A 27972-nucleotide genomic window follows, 5' to 3' on the forward strand; every position below is an offset into this window, starting at 1 on the left:
GTCTTTGTCATTCCTGTTTTAAATTTAACATAATTTACCCATAAACATAAAACTAATAATGTCCATCATTAAAATATTGACAGACACTTACTGATTATACACATGGCAGGTAGAGATCCAGGAATTAAATTTGGAGTATATGTGTAAATAATAGTATTTTTATAAGTAAATTTGTATTATGCTATAGGATGCTAATAACCTAGTAGCAATGTAGCATGATATCAAAGCCAATCACTATGCTTGCCTTTAATAGATGCACATGCACGCCCTTGTATCCCACAAATTATATCATTGAATTTTTGTACTCAATAATTAATTAAAAATGAATGTAATAGAAAATTGAAAATTATGTTAAAAGAATGTACTCAAATACTAATATAATGATTATGGATTTTGAGGGCTATAACTTGTGTTCCCATTATTATATCCATGCCTAATACCAATATAAAGTAACAAATTATGTTAATCTATAACAGGTATTCATAAAAAAAAAAAAAATTAAAATAAATCAACATATTATGCATAAATAGAATTGTATAATAATGTTGTATACCTATTAGATATGCAATAATATGTATTATAACTTAGGAACATCATTTAAATAGATGGTTTTGTTCTTGATTACTATTCTAATTAATATTTTGTGTTTAGGTTTATAAATTAGCTTCATTAAGCTCAAGATATAAGATTTGAGATATTGGAAACTACCTTTCACTGTATGTTAAGAAAGTATTTTAATATAAAATAAATAATATATTCTGTAAAAAAAATGTAAAAGCTTCTATAAAATATATATGTATAAATATACATTTATATAATGTATATTTTAGCTAAAATATTGAATACTTCACCTCAATTAATTTTAATGATTTTCATGGATCGTGCCTAATTCTTTAACAGCCATAAGTATGCGTTTTAAGTGCCCTACTTTAGTCATGCCAATTTCTTTAAGGTCACGTCGTGATAAGTTCAATAATTCTTTGCCTCGAATATCATTGTTGGCAAATACTTCTATGTATTCTCCCAACTGGACTGATTCAAGCCAAATTCCCACCTCCACTATGCTCCAGTTAGATATATCTTGACTGAGTGGTTTTGATGATATTACATTAGTTTTCCATAACTTTTGCCAAAACTGTCCTTTACGGCACAACTTATCCTAAAATAAATTAACACATTTTATTATATGATAATCCCTCAGAAATATTTTCAAAATGTTGAATCCATTTTTTTCTATAGATATAAATTTGTGTCATAGGACAAGTTAGTGTGTAATTTTAAAAAATTAATATATTACCGATTCATAAGTATTGTTGAGGAAATAAACATAACATGATGATGAATCATAATCTCCTTCAGAATCTTTTGATGATATTAGACATTTTTTAAATTCAATTTCAAGTTTGTTAAATGCCAACGACAGTTTAACTACAAATTTTCCATCAAAAACCTTATATATATATATAAAAAAAAAAAAAATTAATAATAAAACATTTATAGAAAAACTAATTTATCCTACTAACATTTCCTGCATTTCTGATCATAGTTAGTGTTTCTTCATGTAAACATTTTGTACTTAATACAATATCAGTTGCTACTGATCGTAACTCTTTCTAAATCCAAACAGAAAATCAATTCATGAATAAAATATAGATATAAAAGACAAATTGAGTAAAATAATAAAACCATTATGACTTACTTCCTTAGTCTCATGTTCAATGATACTGATTTTTTTTACGTTATCATTAGTAATATCTGTTAACTTTTTCACATCATCTCCTTTAAATAATTTTTGTTTAAGTAATATTTCTCTAATCAGCCTAAAAATAATAATTTTAATAATTTGCTGTAAAATAATGCTGTCATATAATATATTGAATTTATTTATTACTCAATTAAGTTTTTTGTGGCTTCTAAAAATTCGTTTAGAATAGTCCATTCATCTTGACTTAAAGGAGTAAATCTGCAAAGTGATTGGCTGTGTGCGCGTTTACTTTGATGTTTAATTTGTTTTTGTTTTTCTTCCCATGATTTTAGTGACAATTCAAGTGCCTTATTTCTGCATAACATTTTCATTCTGTTTTTGTGAATTATACGAATCATTCCAGGAGGCTGTACCCATGCCTCACCGTCTACTTGTATTGGTACCCCTTCATCACCTGAGTTAAAAATTAAATATATACATGTTTTTATTTAAACAAAATTGACTATGCATACCCATAATATTAATTTGCACAGTAGTACATTGGGCAATGCGATGATGTTGTAAGTTTATTAAACGTGATGCAGCCATTTGGATAGTTCCAAACACAGCAACTACTTCTAATATTCTATCATCAATACTGGGAGCTAAAAAGACTCTGTCTTCTTTAGTACCACCCCAAAAATTAGTACCGCCCATGAAACTAAACATTTAACATCAATTAATTGATTTGAATCTCAGTAAATATAATAATTAGATACATTACCTAGGAATATTAAGTATTACAATTCCTTGTAATGAAGGAAGTGGAATTCTTTGTCCATCACATTCTAATTGAACTCTTTGATCCAAATTTTTATAGGTTTTCTTATCAAATAGCATAATAGTCAAAATTAAAAAATGTTTTTTTATAAGAAAAGAAAAATAACTAACCTGTAACCACTGTTTGCTTCCTAATACTCCATACCACATATAGTTTCGAGTCCGTGACCTACATTTTTCTGGATGTTCTTCCCGTTTATGGTGAAAATCTAATGAGATCTTGGCATCTATGCCAATACCAAAGTAATTATTCATAATGCATTTTTCAAAAAATCCTTCTCTGAAATAAAAATAAAATTTTTATTGTTTTTACTTCTAAATTTATAGTTTTAATTCTTATTCACAGCAGTGTCTCATCGGGGTCCATCAAAGGCACAGCAGGAGCACACAGAGCATCAGCATTAGCCAATAACACTTGACTTATTAAGCTTGATTCTGTTACATCTATTTAAAATAAAATGATGAATAGTATTAATTATTATATAAAATTAAAGTAATCTTTTTAAAATTATTTTTTTCTTCTTACTAGGCCAAGTAGGTAAAGTAACCAATGGATTAATGATTGGTAAATGTTTATTACGTTTAAACGATGTATAATTATGTACTGAGCATGGTGTAGGTGAAGGATTTCTATTATTTAATGCTGTACTACTAGAAATTCTATGTGAAGATCGCAAAGGTGAAGCATTCAACATGATAGGTGACGCTGCAGAAACTAAAAAATAAAAACAATTATTAGATTTATATTTTTAGTTTTGTTAAATATTCACACATACGTCTCCGACAACTATCAAAACTATTTCTTCTACAATCCAGATGTGACTCTTCAACATCACACAATTTATTGGGAGAGAAATTTTGGGGAGAAGGAGGATTGATTACCACAGCTGGACCAGCCATTGTTTGACTTCTTTTTAATCCTTTGAAACTATGCAATTCATCATCATCATCATCATCATCATCATCATCATCAACAGCAGCAGCAGCAGCATCAAAAACATCACTCACTGGTTTAGTATCTTGAAGTAGGTATGAATTATCACCATTTGTACTTAAATTACAATTAGAACCTTGAATTCTGACATTTATTTCATTTTTATGCGGATCAAATTTTGATTCATTTGGTACTTCTAAGCCCACATTGACACTACATTTTTCTGGTTCCTTAGTTATGTTTTTAAACCCTAATTCAATTTCAGCTTCCATGTCACTATATGTCTTATTAAGATGACGACATTTAATTGATCTTCGTGCAATGTCATTTCCCTCAATGAAATGTGCAATACTACACTTCTTAGAACTATTTTCTACAAATATAAGCTCTTTACGAAAGTCATCACTTTCTTCATCTTCTGGGGATGATGATATTAAATTGGATACATCTACATCAGATTCCATACACTCGTTTACACCAAAATTAAATTTGGGCTGATGACGTGAAAATGGTCCTCGACATGCTTGCCGAAAACTATAACGAGACGAAGAGGCTTGGCACTTATTGTCACACATTTTATAGCTATCTGGTATCTCATCTGATGCTTCAGACGAATCAATATGACAAATATTCCCTAAAGATTCTTCTTCGCTTATTTTAAATGCTGGATATGTTTTTAGTGATTCACAAATTTGATCTTTATATTCATTTTTTAATTTATCAGTTTCGTATATTTGACAATAACTATTCAAATCATCATACTGTGAAGTTTGATATGTACTTGTATCTTCTTCAGACATCCTATTAAAATTTTAATAATAATTTATTTATAACTTTTTATTTGATAAAAAAAAAAAAATGTTTAAAATACATAAAAAAAAAAAAAATTCAACATACACAGCATTTTGATCATCCAAAACTATTTCCTGGCGGCAATCAGAAAATTCCACAGGTGCAGGTAATGATTCAATATTTAATTCTGTTGAACACGATGATTCTCTTCTTAACATCGGTAAAGGAGAAATCGATATAGGATTGGCAATAGATGTAGGAGTTAGCTGTTGAAGGTTCAAATTATTATCGATGCTTGGTGACAGCTAAATAGTAAAATAATAATTTAACTTATACAAAATAAATACATTATGCTTCATAAATATCTTAAAACATACCAGTTGTGACGTAGGAAGTGTAGTTGAAATAGTAGAAGGAAAAGTTGTCTTGCCAGAATGTTCAATTAATTTTGTAACTGATTTTTTAAGGCTATTAGCTCTTTCAAGTAATTTCTTTTTATACATCTATATAAACATTTATAAGTTAAAATTGTTTTTATAAAAATAATTAAATCTCATACTTTTTTGATGGCTTTATTTTCAGTATCTTTTTCGTTGTTATTTGTTAATTTATCAATATTAATTTGCATGTTTTCTTCATTTAAATCATTATTATGTACTGTTTCCTAAACAAAAATGAAAAGTTAAATTTAAATATTATGATGGAAAAAAATAAACTAAATATCTTACGATTTTGGTCTGATATGTTATTTTAAATTCTTCTTTTTGAAGAAGTTTTAAAAATTTATCTAATTTATACTTTAAATCTTGGCGCATATCATTGAATTCAGTATTGCCGATAACATTGCTAATTTCTGATATGCATACAATAAAATCTTTGATAGTACCACATAACACTCTGAAAGTACATAATAAAATTAAAATTAATTGAGATTATTAAATTATTAACAAGGAATATACTAACTTGGCTGTGTTAACAATTATTTCGTGTTCATCAGTTTGCAAAATAATGTTCAAATTAGACATAATATAATTGTAGTACGTGGATATGGCTGATTCTAAACTAATACCCTCTTGTACCCCAGAATTCATTGTGAGTTTCGTGCCACTACCAATGTCAATGCTACGTTCATATACCATTATACTCCATCTAAAATGTGCATATAAAGTGTTGAATAAGATTACATATCATACATATAGCCTGTTTCACGAAAAGAAGGTACTGTGTGTTTAGTAACACAACCACATTAGACCCGGCATCACTTCATAACTTAGTCTACATACTCGAAACGATACCTTTCTTTTTTGAGACAGACTATACAAGTCGTCATATTTAGAGCTTGGATTTTTAAGCAATTTTTTAATGTTTTCATTTTTATACTTTTTATTAGTAATCTTTATGAATTGTAATATTTTCAATTATTAAGTTAACGGCAACAATTTTGTTTTTCATATTTCTTCATATTTGATGGTTATTGCATATTTTGGCAACATCTAATATTTCACTGGCTAGAAAATTCTAATTTTTGTCAACCAAAATCCAATTGTTTTTCAGAAAACCAACATCAATTTTTTTTTTTTAATTTTATTAATTAATTTCACTATACTCTATTCCAAATAAGATCAACTTTCGATATTGACTAGTTGTCGTCCGGAGGTGGTCAGGTTCCCCCGCCTAGTAGTTATACGACTGCGCCGCAACGGCAAAGTTCGAGACCGTGCTCATAGTGAAGCCAAGCCCACAACTCGGCCGTCGAAGAATGATCTTATTTGGAGTAGAGTATATAAATAAAATTACTAGTTAAACTGTTAAAATTATATAAAACCATTCTTATATATAACAAATTTATAATTATTAAATACATGGTACAATTTTTTACTACTACAGATTTTTTTAAAATTGTTTTGCATATTTTCATAATTTTTACTACAAATTATAATATAGAATATAGTGATACATAACTTTTAAGTGCCTATACATGTATGATGTAGTGATCATCTATCAATCATTACCTGTCAAGGATCTTGGTACTGGCTCGTTCATATTTGTCCATTATTTGGGGTAAATGAGCATCATCGTCGCAAGATGCGCCCCAACCCAATACTCTTGCTAAATCATTACCAGTTCCTAAAGGTAGTACACCGACATGACACTGCACCTGATATACAAACACATTTTGATTATAAAATAACTACTTGGTAAATGGATATATGTTACCTGCATGTTTAGCCTATCAATTTCGGAAAGTACCCAACCAACAGAACCATCACCACTACATACTAATACTCTGAACGGATTGAAATGTCTAAACAACCTTAACCTGAGTAATAAATATTTAAAAAAAGATATTTTATTTTGTTTTAAAACAAAGATAGTAAGATTTTATTACCCGGGTCCAGGGCCATTACCAATGAGATCAAATACTTGTGCTGGATTCAATATTTGTTTGAACCGTCTAAGAAATTTTATACCTTGATTGTCACCAGACTTAGAATTGACAAATACCAATAATGGAGAACATCCATGGGGTTGGATTGCTTCTAAAGAATCATCACTACCTACAGTCATAAAATATTTTATTGTTTAAATATTTATTTATAATAAATAAATTTGTAATTATTAGTATCTTACCAACAGAATGTATAGCTGTAGGTGGCACAACACTTAATCTATTGGATCCCAGTGGACATTTAATTGTATGTTTAGGGCGACATGCAGTATGTACTGTTGCTTTGCACCATAAACATCTCCAGTCTTGAAGCCTGATTTTTGTTGAATAAAAAAATAAATAGAGTTGGCATTTCTATCCTAATTATACAATAAATAATGTCATGTACCTTAAAACTGATCCACAAGTTTTATCACAGACTGCACATTTGGAAGAAACAGGTAAATTTCCTTCCATCCATTGGTGTATCATTAAAATATTCTAAGATATATAATAAATAATTCAATTACAGAAATTTTTTTTTAACTTGTTTGTATTAATTTATAACTTATAAATTATAAGTAGTACAAAAATACATAATTAATATCAGTAAAACATATTTAAAATATTTAATAATATATTGTGCTATAAAGAAATTTATTAAAAAGTAGGCAAGATACTGTGTTATTAGGTAAATACATAATATTGTTAGTTGTTACTATTGTCTAATAAATATGGCTATAGAGTTCTATTATACAAATAATATTTTTTTTTAATAATATATTAGTTTTTGTTTAAGTATTAAAAATTATAAATATTATATCAAGATTGAATAAATGTATAAAAATAATCAATATTGTCAAAAATAACAAAAATTATTCACCCCTTGTTTATCTTCAATTATGTCTTTCCCAACACTAGCCAATGTAGTCCACTTGCAGTTGCTGATCGCCTTGTCCACGCATCTTTTATGTACTTTACACTTACATACTTCACAACTATATCCATGAGATGTAACACCTAAATAATTTTGAAATAAATATTAATTCATGAATTCTCCTAAGGATTAAAGAAATGAATAATAATTTGAATATTGTGTTATTTAAATTACCTGAGAGCTGCTCTCGACAGATATTGCAATATGTTGGGCGTGCATGAGATGTAGTATGCCATGAGTGATTTCCAGACAGAAAATCATTTAAATCCACACCGATTGGCTAAACATAGAAATAAGTCGAAGCAAATTAAAATCAAAACCATAAGTACATTCTATTAGTTCTAATAATAGTTTAAAGAACATCAGTTATTCCTAGTTCAACTTTTATAAAACATTTTGGTATTTAAAAACTATGTACAATGCACTTATTCCCATAATAAATTACTATATAACTCTAGTTAAAAACAGTCACTGGTGCATGCAATACTTTAGTAGATCGAAACAATTACCTGATTTAAAATATCTCTGCTGGCTGTAACTTTTAATGCTGCCATCCAGTCTTCCATGATGTACAATAGGCAGAGTTATTCAAATTTGCCAAGCGTTGAGCTTGGTCACCTAAACAAGTGAAAACAAAAACCATTAGTCCAAAATATTTTCAATGCACTAGTTTTGTCCGTTTGAAAAGATATCCAACTAACCGAAATACCGACCATCCCAATGATGAGTACTCATATTTTCGTTCGACCGGTATCGGAAAAACGGCATTACGACTCATTATACAGCGAAAAACCTCCGTTAAAAATAAAAATATAATTAAAAAAAAAAAAAAAAAATTAACAGTCAACACCTAACTAATTTAGAAGATTTTGATAAGGTTATCACGATGCTATCATTTTACAAATCTAGCCTGATAATCACTATCACGATTATATCACAGAATAGATGAAATTTATTACACGACCAAATAAGTACTAGAGAAGGGAGAACCTAGATAATAATTATTAAATATTTAGACTCTCTAGTCAGTAGACATACTAAAAGCAATACCTAGCTTAAAATTAATTAAATATTTTGAAAATGCAATCAGTAAAGTGAAATAATACACTTAAAAACTTTGGTTTATTTATAAACCTCAAATTAATTTTTTAAACATTAGCATTAAATCTGAACATTTTTTTACATTTTTATCAACAAAATATTTTGTTCAATACTTTGAAGATTTTTGCCAACATTTAAACTTCAGATATTAATAAAAATCAATTCTACTTAGGTAAGTATTTTCAATATTTAAATTTTCTAAGTAAATAACTTATGTAAGATCTTGTATTATATTTTTAAAAAACAAATAGTACCTATTATCAATAATATCTATCTTTAAATTTTTTTTTAAATTTCTATAAATAGCTCAAAAATAATACATTTTTTTTTGAAAATTGTACCATATTACATAGAAAATTCCATGGCTAAATATATTTAGCTGTGTAAGTTAGTAACAGTATGACGTGTATCTTTATTTTATTTATTTCGAAAAGGGAACAAATAGTTACACAAAATAAGTTTTGTGTCTCTCCTGTTAAATTTGAATTTCGATGTATGTATTTTATGTATTGTAATATATTAAAATAATTATTTAAAGCGTATATAGTTAAGTTATCGCCCACGACCCACCTTAGAATGTGTATATAGAAATTAGAAATATTACGATGAATCAATTATTATATTGTCGACGTATATGAGATGTGACAACGGCGCGGTGCTTTGAACAGTCCTGCGGGGTTTGAAGTTTAGATCACTGCGTTCTAACTACGATTGATGTACTTAATCTTGAGACTCGAGTAGTTAAGACAGGTTAAAACGCATCCAATAATAATAATAACCAATAGGAAAATAATTTAATAAGTCAGTAGAGCGCTGATTGGCTGTATATAATGCGAAAACCCACAAAATGCCATGCTCATTTTTTTTTGTTTAATAATCATTATTATTGTTATTGATTTAACGACGTTATAATATTATTGTTTAATGTGTAAGAATAATGATATTAATTTGAGAAAATAGGTAATTGTTTTTATTTTGTATAAGTAGGTATATAAAATTTATGAGAATTAATAAATACCTTAAGTTATTGTTACTATAAGACAGGATTTTAAACAGCCCTACAATTTGCAAACAACTATCCATGAGGGTGGAGTACGCGGGTGACAGCTAGAAAAAATATAAATGTGTACACATGATGGTCTATTTTAAGTACCTATTTTAACTAATAGGTGTCAAAATGTTATCGGTTATAACTTTTAAGTTATAAATTGTTCAGTATTTCAAGTACTTGTATTTACGATTTAATGGTTTACGAATGTATTTTACATATATTTATGTATTAATATATTATAAAATAAAGTATAATTAACGTATTATAATATTATATTAAGCGTACAAAATACGTGTTTGAAAGCCAAATGGAAAGTTTATCGAAAATAATGCCTAACGATATGTCAAATCAGTTATAATTCACCAAAAATGCAGGCATAAAAAATGTATATAATTTGTATTTAATGAAATAGAAACGATAATTATTTTTTTTTAATATTATACTGTAGCTGAACCAATTTTGAAAAAAAATGTTGTGTGTGGTTAAATGGGTCGCTGGATAATTTAGATTCATAATTAGACTCGGTAGCTGTGCAATTGGGTTTTAGGAAATGTTGTCGTGAATTCAACTTAAATAAAATATGTATGTATGATACCAATGATGCATTTTTTTTAAATGAAAGAGCACACCACAGAGCAGGTTATGACGATGTACGTTCGTTCCGGCAGAAAAGGTTTTAAACTAATTTCTAATTTTATAAGTTAATCAAATTATTAGTGTTTTTAAAATAATCGACAAATAAGCACATAAAACTATAAAAAAACGATATGTCGTCTTTGAACAAAAAATATATCAATATATCAAATATGTATGTAACGAATTGAAAAAAGTTTGAACATCATAAGAGGCGTAATTTTGTCGGGCAACGAAGTGCACATAACTGCTTTGTTACTTGCTCCCGTCTAAACTTAGAAAACAATTTATACATCTTATGCACCTAATCAAAAAAAAAAAAAAAAAACGAATAATATTGTTTACAAAGTAATATTAGAAAATCGATAAAAACTTTAAAGAATACTTAAAAAAAAATATTTAGTCTGACAGCCGAGCAAAAAATAATTTTAAAAAATGCTGCTTTTAAATGGTTAAAAAAATTGTACAGGCAATGCTGGGCGAGTTACTGGGATTACTATGTAAAGCTGAAATCAGTTGGAAATATCATCTTTACACCAAATCAGAAAACTAAAAATATTATTTATTTACACGCGTTACGTTATGTTAGTAATAGACAATAGGTAAACGAATTTAACACGGATTCATTTTGTACGGGCAACTAAGTGCACGAGCCAGTTATTTGATATTATATATATTATAATAAGTATTACTGTGAATTCATAGAAAATATATAAATTTTAGTTAACTGTAAAACATTGTTTTAATACAAAGTTTGAATGAGGTAGGTACTAATGAATACCATTTTAAAATTGTTTATCATTTTAGATTTTCTAAGACTTTTAAGTGATAAAGTTATCTTTCATCTATCACTACTTTTTTCGATTTTTTTTTTTGATTTATTTCCTTTAATATATTTTTTCATACATTTTATGAATTATTATTATTTACTTAATTTTCGTCTTACAAATATTTTAAGTTCGGCTGTATTTTTTTGCTATGGTTAATAAGTATACTTGAATTTTACATGCATTTTATACTATACTTTTTTTTTTTGAGATTTTAAGTGTTTTTAATGCATTAAATTCATTACCCTAATTTTTACTAATGGTATGTATGAATTATGTTCGTACAAGATGTGTACGCCCAAATTATGATGTTGGTCGTTTTAAAAATATAAATTATCGTTTAAATTCTATCTTAAATATAAAAAAAAAAATAATAGCTATAATACTCGTAGAATATATTAAACCGTATCAAACCGCCAACTGGACAGAGCCCGTGAATAATTGTATACAATATTATTTTTCTAATGACTAATGAAATAACGGATTCTAAAAGTACTTAATTTGTAATAATCGATCAATAAATTACATGTTGTACCTAATTGGTTTTTCTTTAAATATAAAGGGATATGGCTGCAGGACGTTATTTAAAAAAAATTAGACCACTTCCTTAAGTTTAAAATTCAATTTGTGTATAGGTAGGTATGCATCATAGTGACGAGTTTACGACGTTTTTTTTTTATAATTATTGCATGATATAGTTTAAACGTGTTTATGCATCTATTACTTTATGGTGCAGTGTTGCGTGTGCGAGCAAAAAAGTGTATATTAATTCTAAAATACAAATTACAATAATATTATAAATTATAATTATATACCTAGTGAAAAGAGAAACCTTGAACGTGTGACAAAAATCGTTATTGTCAATATTGTCATAACTCATAATGTATTATAATATAGTATGTAGGTACTTGAAGAGTTCGGTGCGACTGATGATACACGTGACCACGCTTGGCGATTATTTTTATTGTTTTGAATACTAAAGGTAGTGTATTATTATAATAATATAATCAATAACCGTACTTAATGCATAATATATATCTGCACGACTGCACCATCCGTTCGCATTGCTTATAAAATATGAGCGGCTAATTTGCCTTCCGAGGCTATATACACCTACATATAATTATTATCCATTCACCAGTCATACATTGCGCCCGGGCTCTAGTTTAAATCATGTATACATATCAATTAACTAATTGTCCTACCTATTGTCAAATCCAAATATGAGAATATATTATTACACGCTTTTCTAAAAAATGTAAAAGAGCGATACATAATATTATATACGGGGTGATACATATTTTTGAACATTGATTATATTAATTCACAACTATAAGTCATATTTTTTAAAAATCGACTAGAGTGTGTTTTTACGGATTTACATATGTATAGCAAGGATATATTATATTTCTTAAGCGAGTTATAATTTATATTTATAACTTTAAAATACCTCATAATTTGCTTTAAAATTTAAATTTCAATAAAAACCTAAAAAATTCTCTAGATAATATCATATTATTTTTAAGTTTGATAATTGATTAGGTTAGGTTATTTAAGCTAAATTGGTTCTGATGAACGCAGATTTGATACGTCAAACACAAGTTTGTAAAATGAAGCTAAAAATATACGTAAATTCAGCATTTTCTTAAAAAACATTATAAACGGACAAATAATATTTAAAAATAAAAAAATTAAACAACACTTAAAACTATATCACGAAAACTTTTTTTTTAAACATAAAAAGTAAAAATTGACATAGAAAATATGTATATCTACTATACTATAGGTTCAATAGAATGTAGTTAAATTAATCATTTTGTATACAGCGCATTGTCTTATTTTGTATTTGACTTAATTTCGTACACAAAACGTGGGTATAAAGAATATTTATATTTATATTTTGCAAAGACGAATTTTCCAAAATAGTATCTTATTATATACCAAATAATATCTATATCTACTTTCTAAACTAAAATAATTTTATCACGTGTCTTGTAACTAATAATACAATACGTATTATAATAATATCGTATATTCATAGATATATTATAATAATTGGTTGAAGTATAATAAACAGCACGTGTTATACATGTAGATTTAAAATGTATGAAACCCGCGCATAATTAATTTAAATGTAATTATAGTATATATCTAGTTATTATTGTTTTATAAAAATACTTTCAATACAGCTGGAGTATATCTAGAATACATTAAATATGTAAGTGTATTTTTAGGGAAAAATATTTAACTCTTCTAATTATTATATTATATCCTTTATATAAAAAAAAAAGTCGATATAAAATTAAAATTCTTGATTAGTTTTAGATTATTGGAAATATACTGTTCTATAACATCAATCGTGTTGAAGTCCTTTGTACTCTAAATATAACTATAGAATTTACTACAAATAACCCTGTCTAATTATATGATTATTATGATTATTATTTAAATATAGAATAAAGCTTTATAATATAATACATTATATTAGTAGTTATGTATTTATAATAATTATAAGATATTGGAAAAATGAGCCAACAAAACTTATGTAACTAAATTGCCTAACTAGAACGCCGTGTTACCATAATGATATTATTGAGACATAAAAAAAAATAGCAATATTACGATACCTATTATGATATTATTATAAAATAAATATTATCCATATATATTGATTTTTTTTTTAGTATCACAATATTGCATTACTTATTCACAAAAAAAAAACCAAATAAAAAAGGTTACAAAAAATATGAATAAATAAAACCACAGCCTAAGTAAGAATATTATGAATTTATGATAGTTTAGAATTTTCAAAAGAGATTTAAAATAATAGATTTTTAACATTTTCAAAAAATGGAATACATTTTTATAAAATTTAAAATAATACGGTCCAGTTATTATTGGTTAAAATGTAAATAATAATATGATATACTAACTAAAAAAATTCATACTTCAAGCTTTACTATTTTTCCTGCGTACAATTGTTATTATGATTTTTTTACATTCAATGTAGCTTTATTTCTATATCTTCCAACACATGCTCACACGACATGTCACGTTATAATTATTAATAACATATTATTATAATTTTATACTTCCGAAGTTATACTTAAAAAATATTAATACACTACTATATTCAAATTAGTGATCAGTGTACATTTTAGACTTAACCCGATGACTATGTTACGGCGTAGTCATGTAAATAATAGGTAAAATAATTTTACAAAAACTTAAAATGCGTTAGTCACCTCCAAAATTGTACGTCACAAATAAATTTATTTAACCAATTATTAATTTGATATGCATTTATTAAGTCATAATATTATATATTAATTTAAGTACGTTCCTTTATTTTAAATGCAATAATATATTGTCTGTACATTCTCCACAGTTAAATATATTACGCAGCCAAATTACATGTCATACATTCTTTTATTGTTTTTATTTAATTAATATTTTTTATATATTCATAGAATACAATCTGTTAAATCGTTCTTATTTTAATTACATAACGATAAAATACCTGTTTAATAAGAGACAATTATATCCCTATTATAAGGTATACTATTCGAGATGGTTGGTTCACCGAACACATTTAAATATAAATTATATATAAAATGTATTCAGTTTCCTACGAGTACATAGAATATTTTTATAAATAATAAAATGTCAACAGATCTATAATATTTAATAAAATGTTTAAAAACATAACACATAATAAGGCATTATAGTACTCATTTCTTATAAATAAATTATCGAATAGAGTATAGACTATTATCCTAGGTGAAATTTTAAAATTTAAAAATCTGGATACTTTTTCACTAAATAATAATATCTATTACCAGTATTTTATTGCTTATTAACAATAACTTAACCTAACTTATACGTTGTAAAAATGTATAATTAAAATTATTTCTACCTACAATGCATCTATTTTTTAGTACATATATTTTGTATATCATTAGTATTACAATGTTATTGATTGTATAAGTATACCTATAATATCTCATTATAAACTAGTAACTATCATTACTAATGAGAATTATACAATAAATATTAATAAACAATAGTCAACAAGTACTCTTAACTGATCATTAAACCGTATGTATTATTTTCATATTGTAATAATATGTGTATTTATTCATTATTGTTAATCTAAAAATAATGTTCAGTAAAAAAAATGATTTGAAATTCGGAATTTGTTTGTATTTGAATAATCAATGCGTAAAGTACCTAAAATGCATTTTGTTCTATGATATTTTTTACTAATGACTTAATGATTCAAATATACCGTATGATTTTATAGCAGCTATTTGAATATTGGAAAAAGTAGATCAGTAGGTATAACAATAAATGACAAAATATAAAACGTCTATATACATTTTGCCATGTTAATTTTTTCTCATTAGTTAAGGTTTCCTGTACAATATCTAGAGTTATCAAAACCTTATGAATAGTACGCGTATGATGTATAAAGTTAAAAGTTGCAGTAAAACTATATTAAAAAATATAAAAATAACGAAACACAAATTTACGAAAGAATTAATTTATGAAATATTTAAAAATAAATAATTTATATAACAGCATATTGATTATTATTATAAAATCAAAATATTTTCATGAATATTGTATAGCACTAGACAATTTTATAAGTAATTTAATTAAAAGAATAAAAAAACGTATAATATGTATGTGCATGAGATTTGTCTCTTTATTGTACTGTCATTTGGATGGTGTTAAATCATTGCTAAAAATTAAACCGTATGATCCCATTTGATGTGTTATGTATAATATATATACCTACTTATACATGTAATTAAAAAAACCACTTTGCTGTATTTCATAGGTTTTAAGTGGATCTTTTCATCGAGTAGGTAGCTGCATTGGATGTGTTAAATTTGTATTCAATGATAAATGATGTAAACAAAACGATTTTGGATTGAAACAAATTTTAAAAATATCACCAAGTACCTACAAAAAATTATAAATTAATTAAAAGTAGGTTAGGTTAGGTTCAAGCTAATGTTTAAACTCTACGAATAATTAATATGCTTTGAATTATAATACAAAATAACAAAAATCATCTATGAGGAGAAATCGTTAGATATTTTATGTTTAAATGTTACTCAAGTTATATTATTTTTAGATGATTATTGGGAATAAATATTTGATATTTTTAAAACAAAGATTCAAAACTAGTGTGTAAATAATGGTTAATTGAAATAACTCGTAAATTTAGAAAAAAATGTGTGTGGCCCTTCATCTATTAATTGAAAATACATAACCAACTGAAATTAAACTTAAAATGTATGTAATGATTAATTTATTATACAATTAAATAACTGATTTTGTGAATCATTAACTGTATTTTATATTTTTGAATGTTTAGATATTTAAATTAATAATATTATAAAATGGACTAATAAAATCAGTCCATTAATAAAATACCGGAAAATAATTATTTTATATTAACTAAATTGCATCAATTATAGTTTATTTAGGTTTAGAGTAATTTTTACTTATTGTGAACAATAAGTAATTTCAAGTGAGGAAATGGACAGAAGATTTGTTTAAACTATCGCCAACCGACAAATAATATAATACATATAATTCTATGTATCGATCCTAGAAACTTTTTAAAAAAGGGTGAAAAATAAATTCTATTTAATTTTTTATAAAATACAATTCAGAGTTATTTTCTATATTGGTTACACTGGTTATCAACTATTTATCACAGATATATTATTAATGTATTTACTCGTATATGCGTTTTCTAGTATCATAAATACATGCATAATACCTATACAGAGTAATTAACCAAGCATATTCACCACTATTTTTCCATGTATAATGAATTAATTAAATTTATGAGTTTTGGAACTTTTAACTTTTAAGTATTCTTCTTAACGACCAAATTTTTGAATAAATCGATTTTTATATCTTTGAACGAATGCACTGTAATGTAGCAACTACTATAATTGCTTCTATTACAATACATGTACATACATATTGCAATAGAAAAATGATTGAGTTGGTCGCGGTTACGAGTCACATAATTGTTTAATATTATCGTAATATATGTTTATATTTTTAAATAGAAATATCTATAAGTACTAAAGTACTCAATTTTTGAACATTTTATTACGAACGCCAAATTTTAAGTTAAATTTAGTAAACGACTTGCTCTTTTGGGTATTCCTAATCTCTTCCAGTTACATTATTAAATATTCTGATGCAGAAATAATATATACACGATTATTTTACGCGTGGTTAACTAGTGATGGGCAAACAGTAAATAACTCAAAAATATAACGATGCCCAGCTGTCTTATAAAAGACTTCGAAAATAACAATTGTGATGCGCGCATACGCTAAACGGCCTTTGATGATGTAAATATGTCTAAATTAAAATTCTAACGAGTTATTTTTTAGTTATATTTAATTATGTGTACTAACAGATCAATAATAATATATATAAGTTTTGGTAGATATAGACAATATGTACTTAAATAAATAATATGTACTTAATATTAATTTATCAACTTTTTATAATAATATGTAAAAATTTACCGACTGCGTGACTATAATAAATACTAGATTCCATATTTTAATATTACTTTTACTTTATATTTTTGTTAAATCATTTTTATGTTACTTGGAAATGTTGGAATTCTCGGGCACTTAAACGCCCTCATGGGAACACTTATACGAGTTTTTTCATAATTATTCAAAAGCGACGTTTCTTTTGAAAATAAGCACTGATTATTCACAATATCGTTGACTCACTTTTTTGAAATTGTCTTTTTGAGAAACTTATATTATACACTACAGTAACTCTAACATTTTAAAATATTTTTATTTTTCCTCTTTTTACATTATAATGTATGTTTGTTGCTAGAAGTGCATTATAAAGTATTATTTTAAACTTTTGATTTTTAAACGGTAACCTTTATTTTTAATTTCATTACCTGATGCAGATTATTTTTTCTGGTTAAAATTATTTAGTATAGATAGTAAACCTTGAATTATTTAGGCCTTAGGGTGAGCTCACTGGTTTACATAGTAAGGTACCTTCATCACTTGTAATTAAAAATTTAAATTGCAAATTCTTGAAAAAAAAAAATATAACTAAAACCACCTATAAAAATATAATGATTACGTACCTATACTTCTGAGGTATTTCTTATATTTGTCGATATTACTGTTGAAATTACACCTTGGGAATGAGAATTTATGAACACCACTTCTATTTTGACTGTTTTCTCGGCGTACAATATTTTTTTTCACTTATAAGTCCGATTTATTTACCTCCGTACAACCACGTACGCACATATACCTATACGCGCGGATAATGCAATTTTTATGATTGTCAAATCGTCCGTCGGGCCGAATGATAGATGAACTAACCGGTGTATAGTACAATGTGAGATAAGTGATATGTTTACGCGCTTGCGACTATTCTCACGACCTCTGTACGTATTATATATAAAGAATATATATATTATATGTGTGTAATATTTGTAGAATCCGACCGTTATATATATTATAACAATGTACGCTAAGAAAACTACACATAATATAAAATATGTCTGTCTACGCGTATGTATAGGGCTCGAATAAGTAATGACTGGGCCAGTGGAAAAAGAACGCCGACAAAAAGATTTCTGATGAGACAAATCGAGAAGAATATTTTATTTTCACTGGTCCACATAATAATGTGTGCGTGCGGTACGGGCGCGATTCGATGTTTTGCGGGAGGTCTGCCGGAGGATTAATGGCTTTTAAAAACGAGGCCAACGAGCGCCAATCGTGGTCTAGGTACGAGTGGTAAGTCTCGGTGAATGCCATTGCCAAATAAATTATACGCGGCGTATATGGCAGTAAAGCTCTTATAGAAATCTCAACCACCCCATCGTGGTCGTAAGACGTATATATATATACGCACACACGCGATATGCACACGTATATTATATCCCTTCTGATAAATTAATACTTAGTTTAACTCTTACGCGCCACACTGCAGATTTCTCACAGCAGTGTCAATCAAAACCTATTTATATATACCTATACAATACGTATATTTCTCACACAATATTTGCGAGCATAACCCAAACTAATATTTTCGACACGTTATACATCATATTATTATATGTTTTGTTTGTACGAGGAAGTTAGAAATATTAATGATTTCCATAACGAAGTTTTTATTTGTTATTAAAATCATATATATATATATATATATTACGGTTATATCCTTAAAACCGTATAACAATCAACTTTTCTCGTGTTATTATTATTATTTTTTTTTATATCATTAATTATTTTTTAATCATGCGGCCATAGTTTATACATAATATATATATTTTTAAAGTTGGAAAAATAAACGTAAAAAAAACTAAAAATAAAATTAAAAAAAATAAACGTTTTTCAACGCAATCAAAACTCTTCATCTACCATTCATAAGTATAATACATGTAAAAATAAAAATATATAATTATAGCTTAAATGTATGAACTTATGTAGACATTGATATTATAATATTACCTAGAAATAAAAATTGTGTAGGCTTTCTGAAATGATTAAATTTTTCATAATCATTTAATATTTTTATAGCTATAGTAGTTTATTAGTATTATGTAAGAGTACACATAATATGATTTACTGGAACAAACCATTTTAAAATAAACTTCTCATGGGTTGCATGTAATTGAGTGAGGCAGTAATATTCAAAATTGATTACTATATATATATAAAAAATAATACAATTTGATTATGTTTGGTATAAACGCTAAAAATAACCTAAAGTATGACGTCAATTTAACCTCTAGTACCGGATAATGGGTATATCATGAATATAAATTATTATCGTTGAAACATAATATATTTAAATATTTTATATTTATTATTTGTACTTATATTATATTATAATTATTAACACAGGACAAGTGCGTGATTTATATTTTAAATGTGTATCGTTTTGGAGCGTATATTACTTAATAAAATAATATTCAATTTATCCATGATGTATTTTTTAAAAATCCATATTATAACATTTTACAATTCCATATGGTTTTTTATAAAAACTTAGATTTATTGTACTAGTATTGTAAGTACTAAGTACAAAATAACACGGAACTTTGTCATATTGTAAATGTACTATTAAAACCATAAATATAATATGTATAAATAATAAATTTGAACTTAAACTCACTTTTAATATGTCAAATTTAAGTTAGAAAAAAACTCTATGTCATAGTTACTTAAGAAAACTAATTTAATTCAATTTTAAACTCAATAAAGAGGAGAAATTAAAAAAAAAAGTTATAATAAGTATTTTATACAGTAAACAAAAATCTGAATGAATAAGTAGGGTCATTCGTTTGAAATATTTCGTGTTACCTTTTACGTTGAACCGACTGTATATTATAAAGGTATACATATATTATATTATTAAACCTAACAATATTCCATGAAACAATGTTTTCATATTATTTACATTAAAATCTTTCTGTTTAAACATTTTGTTGTTAAATTTGATATTCAATTACTTTTTTCAAAAAATTCGTAACAAGGACACTTCTCTCGGTCTGTCTTAGATATACAGTAGAAAGAATAATAGACACAAAATCCGAATATACTTAGTGCGTCGAAGATACCACTTAGGCTGATGGATCAGATTACTGTTCTACAATTTTAAATCTGAAAGCGTTGTATTATTGAGTTCTAAAATTGATTCCGAGTGAAATTCATTAACTGATAAATAAATAAAAAAATTTTATTATTACGTATTAGAAAATAATATAGGTACAACAATAATCATCGTTACTTATAATATATATATATATTAAATAAGTTTAATATATTAAATTTACGCAATCATAATAAATCATTTTAATTGTGTTGTTAAAATATAATAATGAATTTCAATGACCACATACGTTAATTATTGAGTAATAACAAAAATACCTTCATAATAAATAAGGACAATCTAACTAAATATATTTCTTATGATAAAATAATTTTAAAAACATACACGATAGGTACGTTATTTTCATTCACATTGTAATTCATAATAAATATTTATAAAAGTAGATAGCATTTAATTTTTTTTTATTATTTTTTTTAAACTGATATACCTACTACTCAATTAATTTGTAAATTATATACATTCCAATGGACTATTTTTCTACTGGTTACTATATAAAAAAAAAATTATTTCATTAATGATTATTTATGTGTTATATAATCATTTATTATTACTATGCACTAATTTTATATTATTTTATATGAAAAAAAATGAGTTAATATTATACAGATCAATTAGTTTTAAAATGGTATGTGTGTTATAGCGCGAAGTCAGTGAACTGTACAATTACTGAAACATTGTACTAAAAATATTACAGATTTTTAAAATATATTCATTAGTATAAATATCAAAATTTATATTTTACTAAAGATTTATAGAAAATAAAGTTAATTTTTTTTTCAATGTTTATAATAGTTTTATTTATATTATAAATTTAGTACTTTAAGTGTTATATAATATTGTCATAGCATACATTATAATAATAAATTTAATTATTCGTAAATTATAAATACATTTTTAAGAAATTGTATTAAAATAATATTTATTTGTGCGAATGTAAATGTGTATAATCCAAATTACTATTTTTATATAAATATATTAAAAAACATATGCGTATTAAACTTTAGATGACCTTAACGACTAGCCATCAATATCAATTATTTTTTTTTTTTTTTAAAGTTGGAAGGATAATAGATTTGTCACTTTGAAATATAGTCCAATATTATATACAACATTAATAACATATACATCTAACTATAAACCTAATATAATATCCTAATTTAACTTGGCATATTATCGATTTATTGATAATATCCCTACTTGTGAATTACTCAAACAAATTGTACTCAGAAAATAAGATCTGAATTTAAATCATATTTTGAGTGTAATGTGTAAGTTGGCATTTTGTTTCTTGTAAAATTATACTTGTTTTATATTTGTAATAATAAAATAAAAGTCAAGATAGCAAAAATTAAAGACTGTACGGAGTGATAAGATAGATGAATATACTGTCAATATATCGGTTTCGATACAAAATATATCAAATATATCAGAGAGATTATGTGGGCCAACTGACAACTTAGGTACTTACTACCTTTAAAATCTCCCAAAAACATCATGTATTAACAAATTTAATTTATTTTCAATCTGATCCAATAAATGATGAAAAAGATTAAATTAAAATTGAAATCCACATGAAGCTTTAATCCAATATAATACTTTTAGTCTTTAGAATTCTTTACAACCGAAATAAAATTCTTTATAATATGCTCGTTTTGTCTTTCTATACATCGTTGTTTATTTTCACCATATTTAATTTAATAGAAACACAATTTTAAATTATACGTTCAATCTATTCTAATTCTAGAAATATATTTTTCTATTATTATTTATATACATAAATTTTGCATTTTATTTACTGTAAATAATTTAAATGTTCGGCATTGTTTTGTACATTTTTATATTTTATAATAAGTACTATACAATATAGTAGTGAGTATTATGTATACTATTTACTTGTTTAGTTTTAAATTGTATTTGTACTTTAAATTACAATAATTCTAATAAAATGTTTGTAAATTAATTAAAGTAAATTGTGCGTATAAAATATATAAATATGGCGTACAAAGCGGTTACATCCGCAACTACTAACTCTATAAATAAAATCCCAACTAAAGACCTGATGAATGAAGCTCAAAAATAGATAATAAAATCATTATGAAAATGACTGGGATTTTATTCTATATAACAAAAAATTGAGGTATTTCAGAAAAAAACTGTTAAAAGTAAATGGACATAAAGGTACAGATAACTTATCTAGGAGAGAACAAATAGTTATAAACATAGTCAGAATTGGCCACTCCCATTTTATATACTATTATTTAATAACTAAGAAACCCGGTTCATAGTGCGATGTATGCAAAACTCACCTTACAATTGCAAACATAATTATCCACAGCCCCAAATAATCAACTTTACATCTTCTTCTCAACAATCTTTCATCACTCGAAGAAGCCCTCAATCAAAATAATACCGCTAATATTTTCAAATTTTTCAAACAAATAAACTTAGATAAAAAACTGTAAATGTAATATGTGTTCTCTTGTATTGTAAAAATTTATAATAGTATGTAAATGATATTACCCTTGGCTGATACTCATTGTAATTGTCTCAATGTTAATAATAATAAAAAAAAATTATATAAATAGTAATACCTTTAAATAACTCAAAACTAGTTCTACTCAGAGACAGTATTAGTAGAATCTATTTCTAAGAATATATCCCAATATATTTATATTACTATAAATTTAAAACTTTATTTTTCTATTAGTAAGTATGATAATTTGAACTTTTTTTGATAAAAATTACAAATATTATATTATTAGTTGTCTATATAATATTAACTTATAAGTCAATATCATATATATAATACCTACATATAACGGTACCTATGAATAGGCTATATAAAAAAAATGAGGTTGTATAAATGTACTTAAATAAGTCTGAATATATTGAAAATCGCATTGTGTATGAAAAATAATAGTATGCGCAATGGTTATAAAGAACATTTTTAAGTTTAAGGCTTATTATTTTTGATTTTTTTTTTAATTGCAACATTATAACAAAAATAGTAATTTCTTAGTTTAATTATACCTACAATTTCAAAAAAATTAGAACTTAAAAGAATTTCTATAAAACAAAATTGTACGTATGTGTTTGTGGTTTAATAAAATTGATTAAAGTAGGTACCTTCTCAACTTAAGAGTAACCTTTTATTTTTAATCTTTTAAACTTACAAAAATATACTATCATACATTAATCAAAAAAATAATTAGATATAAAATATAAATTCGAATATCTGTAAATAGCACAAAAAGAATCAAAATATTTTGAAAATGATATCATGACGTCTATAAAAGGTTAATTTTAAATATTTGGTGAAAATGTTCTTTAGTGTTTCATAGTTATTCATTTTTAATTTATAATAAAATTTATTTTGCATATATTTTCGACTTTGGGTTATGTACATGATTATACGGGAATAATTAGTTTGATAATTTTATGAGTGAAAATTCGACATTTTGAAAAATAATTCTGTTATCAACATTTTAAATACATTTCCTGTTATTTATAATCAAATATTGCGGAATAATTTTAAATTTTAACTACGAGAATTAAAATAAATAAATAAACTTTATTAATATAGTTATTTTTATTTTTTATTTTTAATAATATTACATTAACATTTCAAATATAACACAGAACATCATATTTTATCAAACAACGAAAGAGTTGAAATAATAATATAAAAAACGATAATCAGAAAATAGGTGACCATTTACAACTTTACATACAATATCCATCAGTATTGTCTACATGTGTATCATCATATATATGTATAAAAAAAAAATAAGTGACACCTGTCAAGGTGAGTTAGCTATATCTGTCAACTTTAAATATTTAAAAACATGCCTCAAGACCTAAGGGTGATGAATATCTAACTCAATGTTATGTAAGTGTATATATTTGAATTGTATATATTAAAAATATTAGGATACGATTCGATGGGTAGTTAATATACAATATACAAATATAAATTAAATTACCCGTCGAATAGATATTTAATATTTTTTTTGTATATTTTATTTTAAATAAAAATTTCAATAAACACAAATTTAAAGTGATTAATTTTATGTGAAGCAAAAGTATAGAAATAGACATCGTATAGAAATAATTGTCATATATCCTGTTAATAATAATTTTGCATCATTTGACTAATTAATTGACGGAAGTAGTTAATTCCGAGTATACTGCATTGGTAAACCTATCTGTGATTATGGACTCCATATTATTTTAATGACAGGTATAATATTATCCATTTTATGATGACAAATAATACCAGTAAAGTATTAGCAAAAACAGAAAAATAATAAATTACTTGCAGTAAAAATGATCGCTTATAGTTAAAATGTATTTATACTTAGTGATGTATTATCTTATATATTATGTGCTCCTTACATTTCCGTAGTATGAACTAGAAAAAATATAACACTAGTTATTTTACTATTTTGTTCTTCGATTTATTTTTTCAAGTAGATATTAGATATATTATCTTTTTGATAAATATCAACCAATAAAATATTATGTCAGTTAAAATGAAAACTGAATAATAATTACCAAACATACGTTTTATTTCATTAATCATTATAATTAAAAACTGGTGGAAATTTACAATTCAAATTTTTACCAGGAATAAAATTTATTTGGGATATTTAACTGCAGGGTAAAATAACGTTAAAGTAAATGTTTCCGGTTAAACTAGGATAAACATAATTAAAGAAAAATACACACAAATAAAATAAACATATAACTATATGTATTATATTCATTTTCTCTTTGTGGTATATATTTAATGAAATTATTAATTTATGAAATTGTATTTAAATCATTTTAATAATTTAAATTCATTGGTTTGAGTTTATTTTAATTCAATCTCTCAAATGGATGATATTTCATTTCTTTTTTACAATTTATGTTATATTAACATAATTTGATTGTGAATAATTTTAAATGTAAGAATATAATTTTTTTTTTTTTTGTTTAACTCTATTTAATTACTCAATAATAATAATATTAATAACTGAATTCACTCATATATTAAATAAAAAGAATAATAATTATTATGTCGTTTTTATAAAAATGTGTAAGCATATTTATATTTTAAATTTTAATTATGTTGAAATGGGTACTATAACTTATGATATGAATATTACAAAATATAATCGAAAACTGTATCCGATGTAATATTTTTAACTAAATTAATGTCAAAGCTCTTTTTTTGTTAAAAAAAAAAAAGATTCGTATTTATTTTGAACTTAATAGTGGATAAGTTTATTTGTATTTCATGTCTACAGATTTATTTATTTTCTTCGTTTGTCTTAACCTAAAATTAATACTGTGTGATAAATTAACCAATATGATAATTGTTAGATTGAGTATATTTTATCATATTTTTATTGAATTATACCTAATACAATAAAATGTGTTGACACATTTAATTTCAGTACTTAAGCTTATTGTTAGATAAATTTAAATCTGAATTAAGTGTTTTTTAAAAAAAAAGAAAATTACAATACTATTTAAAGTAATATAAAATAATGTAATTTTCTATGATTAAAGTATATCTAGTATTACATTATTAAATTCATATCCTATACATGTGAATTATTACGTAATATTTGATGTTCTTATTATAACTTTTAATAAAAATGAATCTTCCTGTATAAATAATATAATCTGAAAATATAATCATAATATTATATTATGTGTTTACAATATAAAGAACAAATACGAGTGTATAATATATATGACACATATAATATATTTACAATTTTTCTTTTAAAGAATAATTAGAATGTTACTAAATATAAAATATAAATTATGTTAACCTGTCCATCAAATTGTTCTAAATTATCTATATAATAACTCATAAGTATGTATATTAGTACCTATTTACAATTATTATTAACGACTGTATTTTGTAAACATTTGTCAATAACACATTAAGTTCTTTATATTTATTTTATTTTAACTTAAATTAAAATAAACGTTGAAAATTCATATAAAACTCATGGACCTATATTCACTATTGTATAATATTTTTATATAGTTATATTATGTATACTATTGTAATTAAATTAACACGAATATTAACAAGATTGGATACTTATAAAAAAATGGAAATTTATAAACGAATAAAATTAAAGTGATCAGATAAGATTAAATATATTTTCTTGAAAATCGGAATTGATTTTGTAAAATATAATAATGCATTTAAATTATAAATATAATATTCATTCTTCAAAAAACGGATTGATATACCTATTAGTATGATAACATTTTAATTGTTTTGAAATGCCTGATGAAATAAAAAAATTAATATTTTTTATTTTTATTTATTCTTTATATTGAAGGATTTGAATATAATACGACTTGTATTTAAAAGTTTGTCAATTTTTAAGATAATATGAAAAAAAATAGAAATTTAAAATTAAATTATTATAATATTGCTAATAAAGCTAAAGTTTTTTTTTTTAAAACGTTAATAAAATAGTTTGTAATGGAAAAAAGAATTTACTAACGCTACACACGTAATCGTAAATCATTTTTTGTTAATCGTTAGTGATTAATATTTAACAACATCGATATCATAATACTATTCATATCATACCTATAATTATCATACAATACTACAATACAAATCGATGAACAACAATTATATGAAAACCATTACGCAATCAACTTACCAGTGCACATATATTATAATATTGCATGTAATATGTACGAGGTGAAAGAGCCGACGTCTGTGAGTCTGGAACGCCACTGGATCAGGACCGAGACGCGACTGTGTACTGTTTGAAACGTGGTCCGCAAACTACTGCCGACTATAGTAATAGTAATAGTAATAATAATAATACACGACTAGCGGCTACTCTCAAAACATTACTCCACCGTACTCACGCGCACGATTTCCGTTGGGTGGCAATCCAGTGGATAGGAAGGGGGGGCAACATCCTGACCGATGTTCGTTCGACGCAATGGTTAAAGGGTGTGTGTCGCGCACCCACACACCCGTGTCCACCCCTTCAAAGTCGCGTTTCTTC

General features: G+C 25.1%; 1 protein-coding gene across 3 annotated transcripts; it reads right to left on the reverse strand.

Annotated features, from left to right (window-relative positions):
- On the reverse strand, nt 1-27754 carry LOC114125992 (diacylglycerol kinase eta-like). 3 transcript variants are annotated; one of them, XM_050197892.1, is made up of 26 exons: nt 27616-27722; nt 8317-8408; nt 8125-8233; nt 7790-7895; nt 7562-7698; nt 7088-7179; nt 6882-7012; nt 6640-6808; nt 6468-6570; nt 6263-6408; nt 5214-5399; nt 4979-5147; nt 4810-4914; nt 4628-4753; nt 4356-4555; nt 3301-4259; nt 3051-3239; nt 2869-2968; nt 2636-2804; nt 2469-2569; nt 2218-2405; nt 1892-2159; nt 1700-1820; nt 1524-1613; nt 1298-1450; nt 1-1159 (listed from the first exon to the last, which is right to left on the reverse strand). In XM_050197892.1, the coding sequence occupies exons 3-26, from the start codon at nt 8179-8181 to the stop codon at nt 863-865; spliced, it is 4362 nt and encodes a 1453-aa protein (XP_050053849.1). In that variant the 5' UTR covers nt 8182-8233; nt 8317-8408; nt 27616-27722; the 3' UTR covers nt 1-862. The 3 variants fall into 3 exon arrangements, with proteins under 3 accessions (XP_050053849.1, XP_027845656.2, XP_027845664.2); XM_027989855.2 differs by lacking the exon at nt 8317-8408 and having other exon boundaries at nt 27616-27754; XM_027989863.2 differs by lacking the exon at nt 27616-27722 and having other exon boundaries at nt 8329-8458.
- Between the last annotated feature and the right edge of the window lie 218 nt (nt 27755-27972).

This window comes from Aphis gossypii, chromosome 1 (assembly GCF_020184175.1).
Source record: "Aphis gossypii isolate Hap1 chromosome 1, ASM2018417v2, whole genome shotgun sequence".
NCBI classification, from domain to species: Eukaryota; Metazoa; Arthropoda; class Insecta; order Hemiptera; family Aphididae; genus Aphis; species Aphis gossypii.

Excerpts from the sequence above, each read along its gene's own strand:
- LOC114125992 (XM_027989855.2), bottom strand. The coding sequence starts at position 8,181 with ATGGAAGACTGGATGGCAGCATTAAAAGTTACAGCCAGCAGAGATATT. Across the intron at positions 7,896-8,124 it reads GCAGAGATATTTTAAATCAG|CCAATCGGTGTGGATTTAAA; the intron begins GTAATTGTTTCG and ends TTCTATGTTTAG. Across the intron at positions 6,409-6,467 it reads TTGATAGGCTAAACATGCAG|GTGCAGTGTCATGTCGGTGT; the intron begins GTAACATATATC and ends TTTGTATATCAG.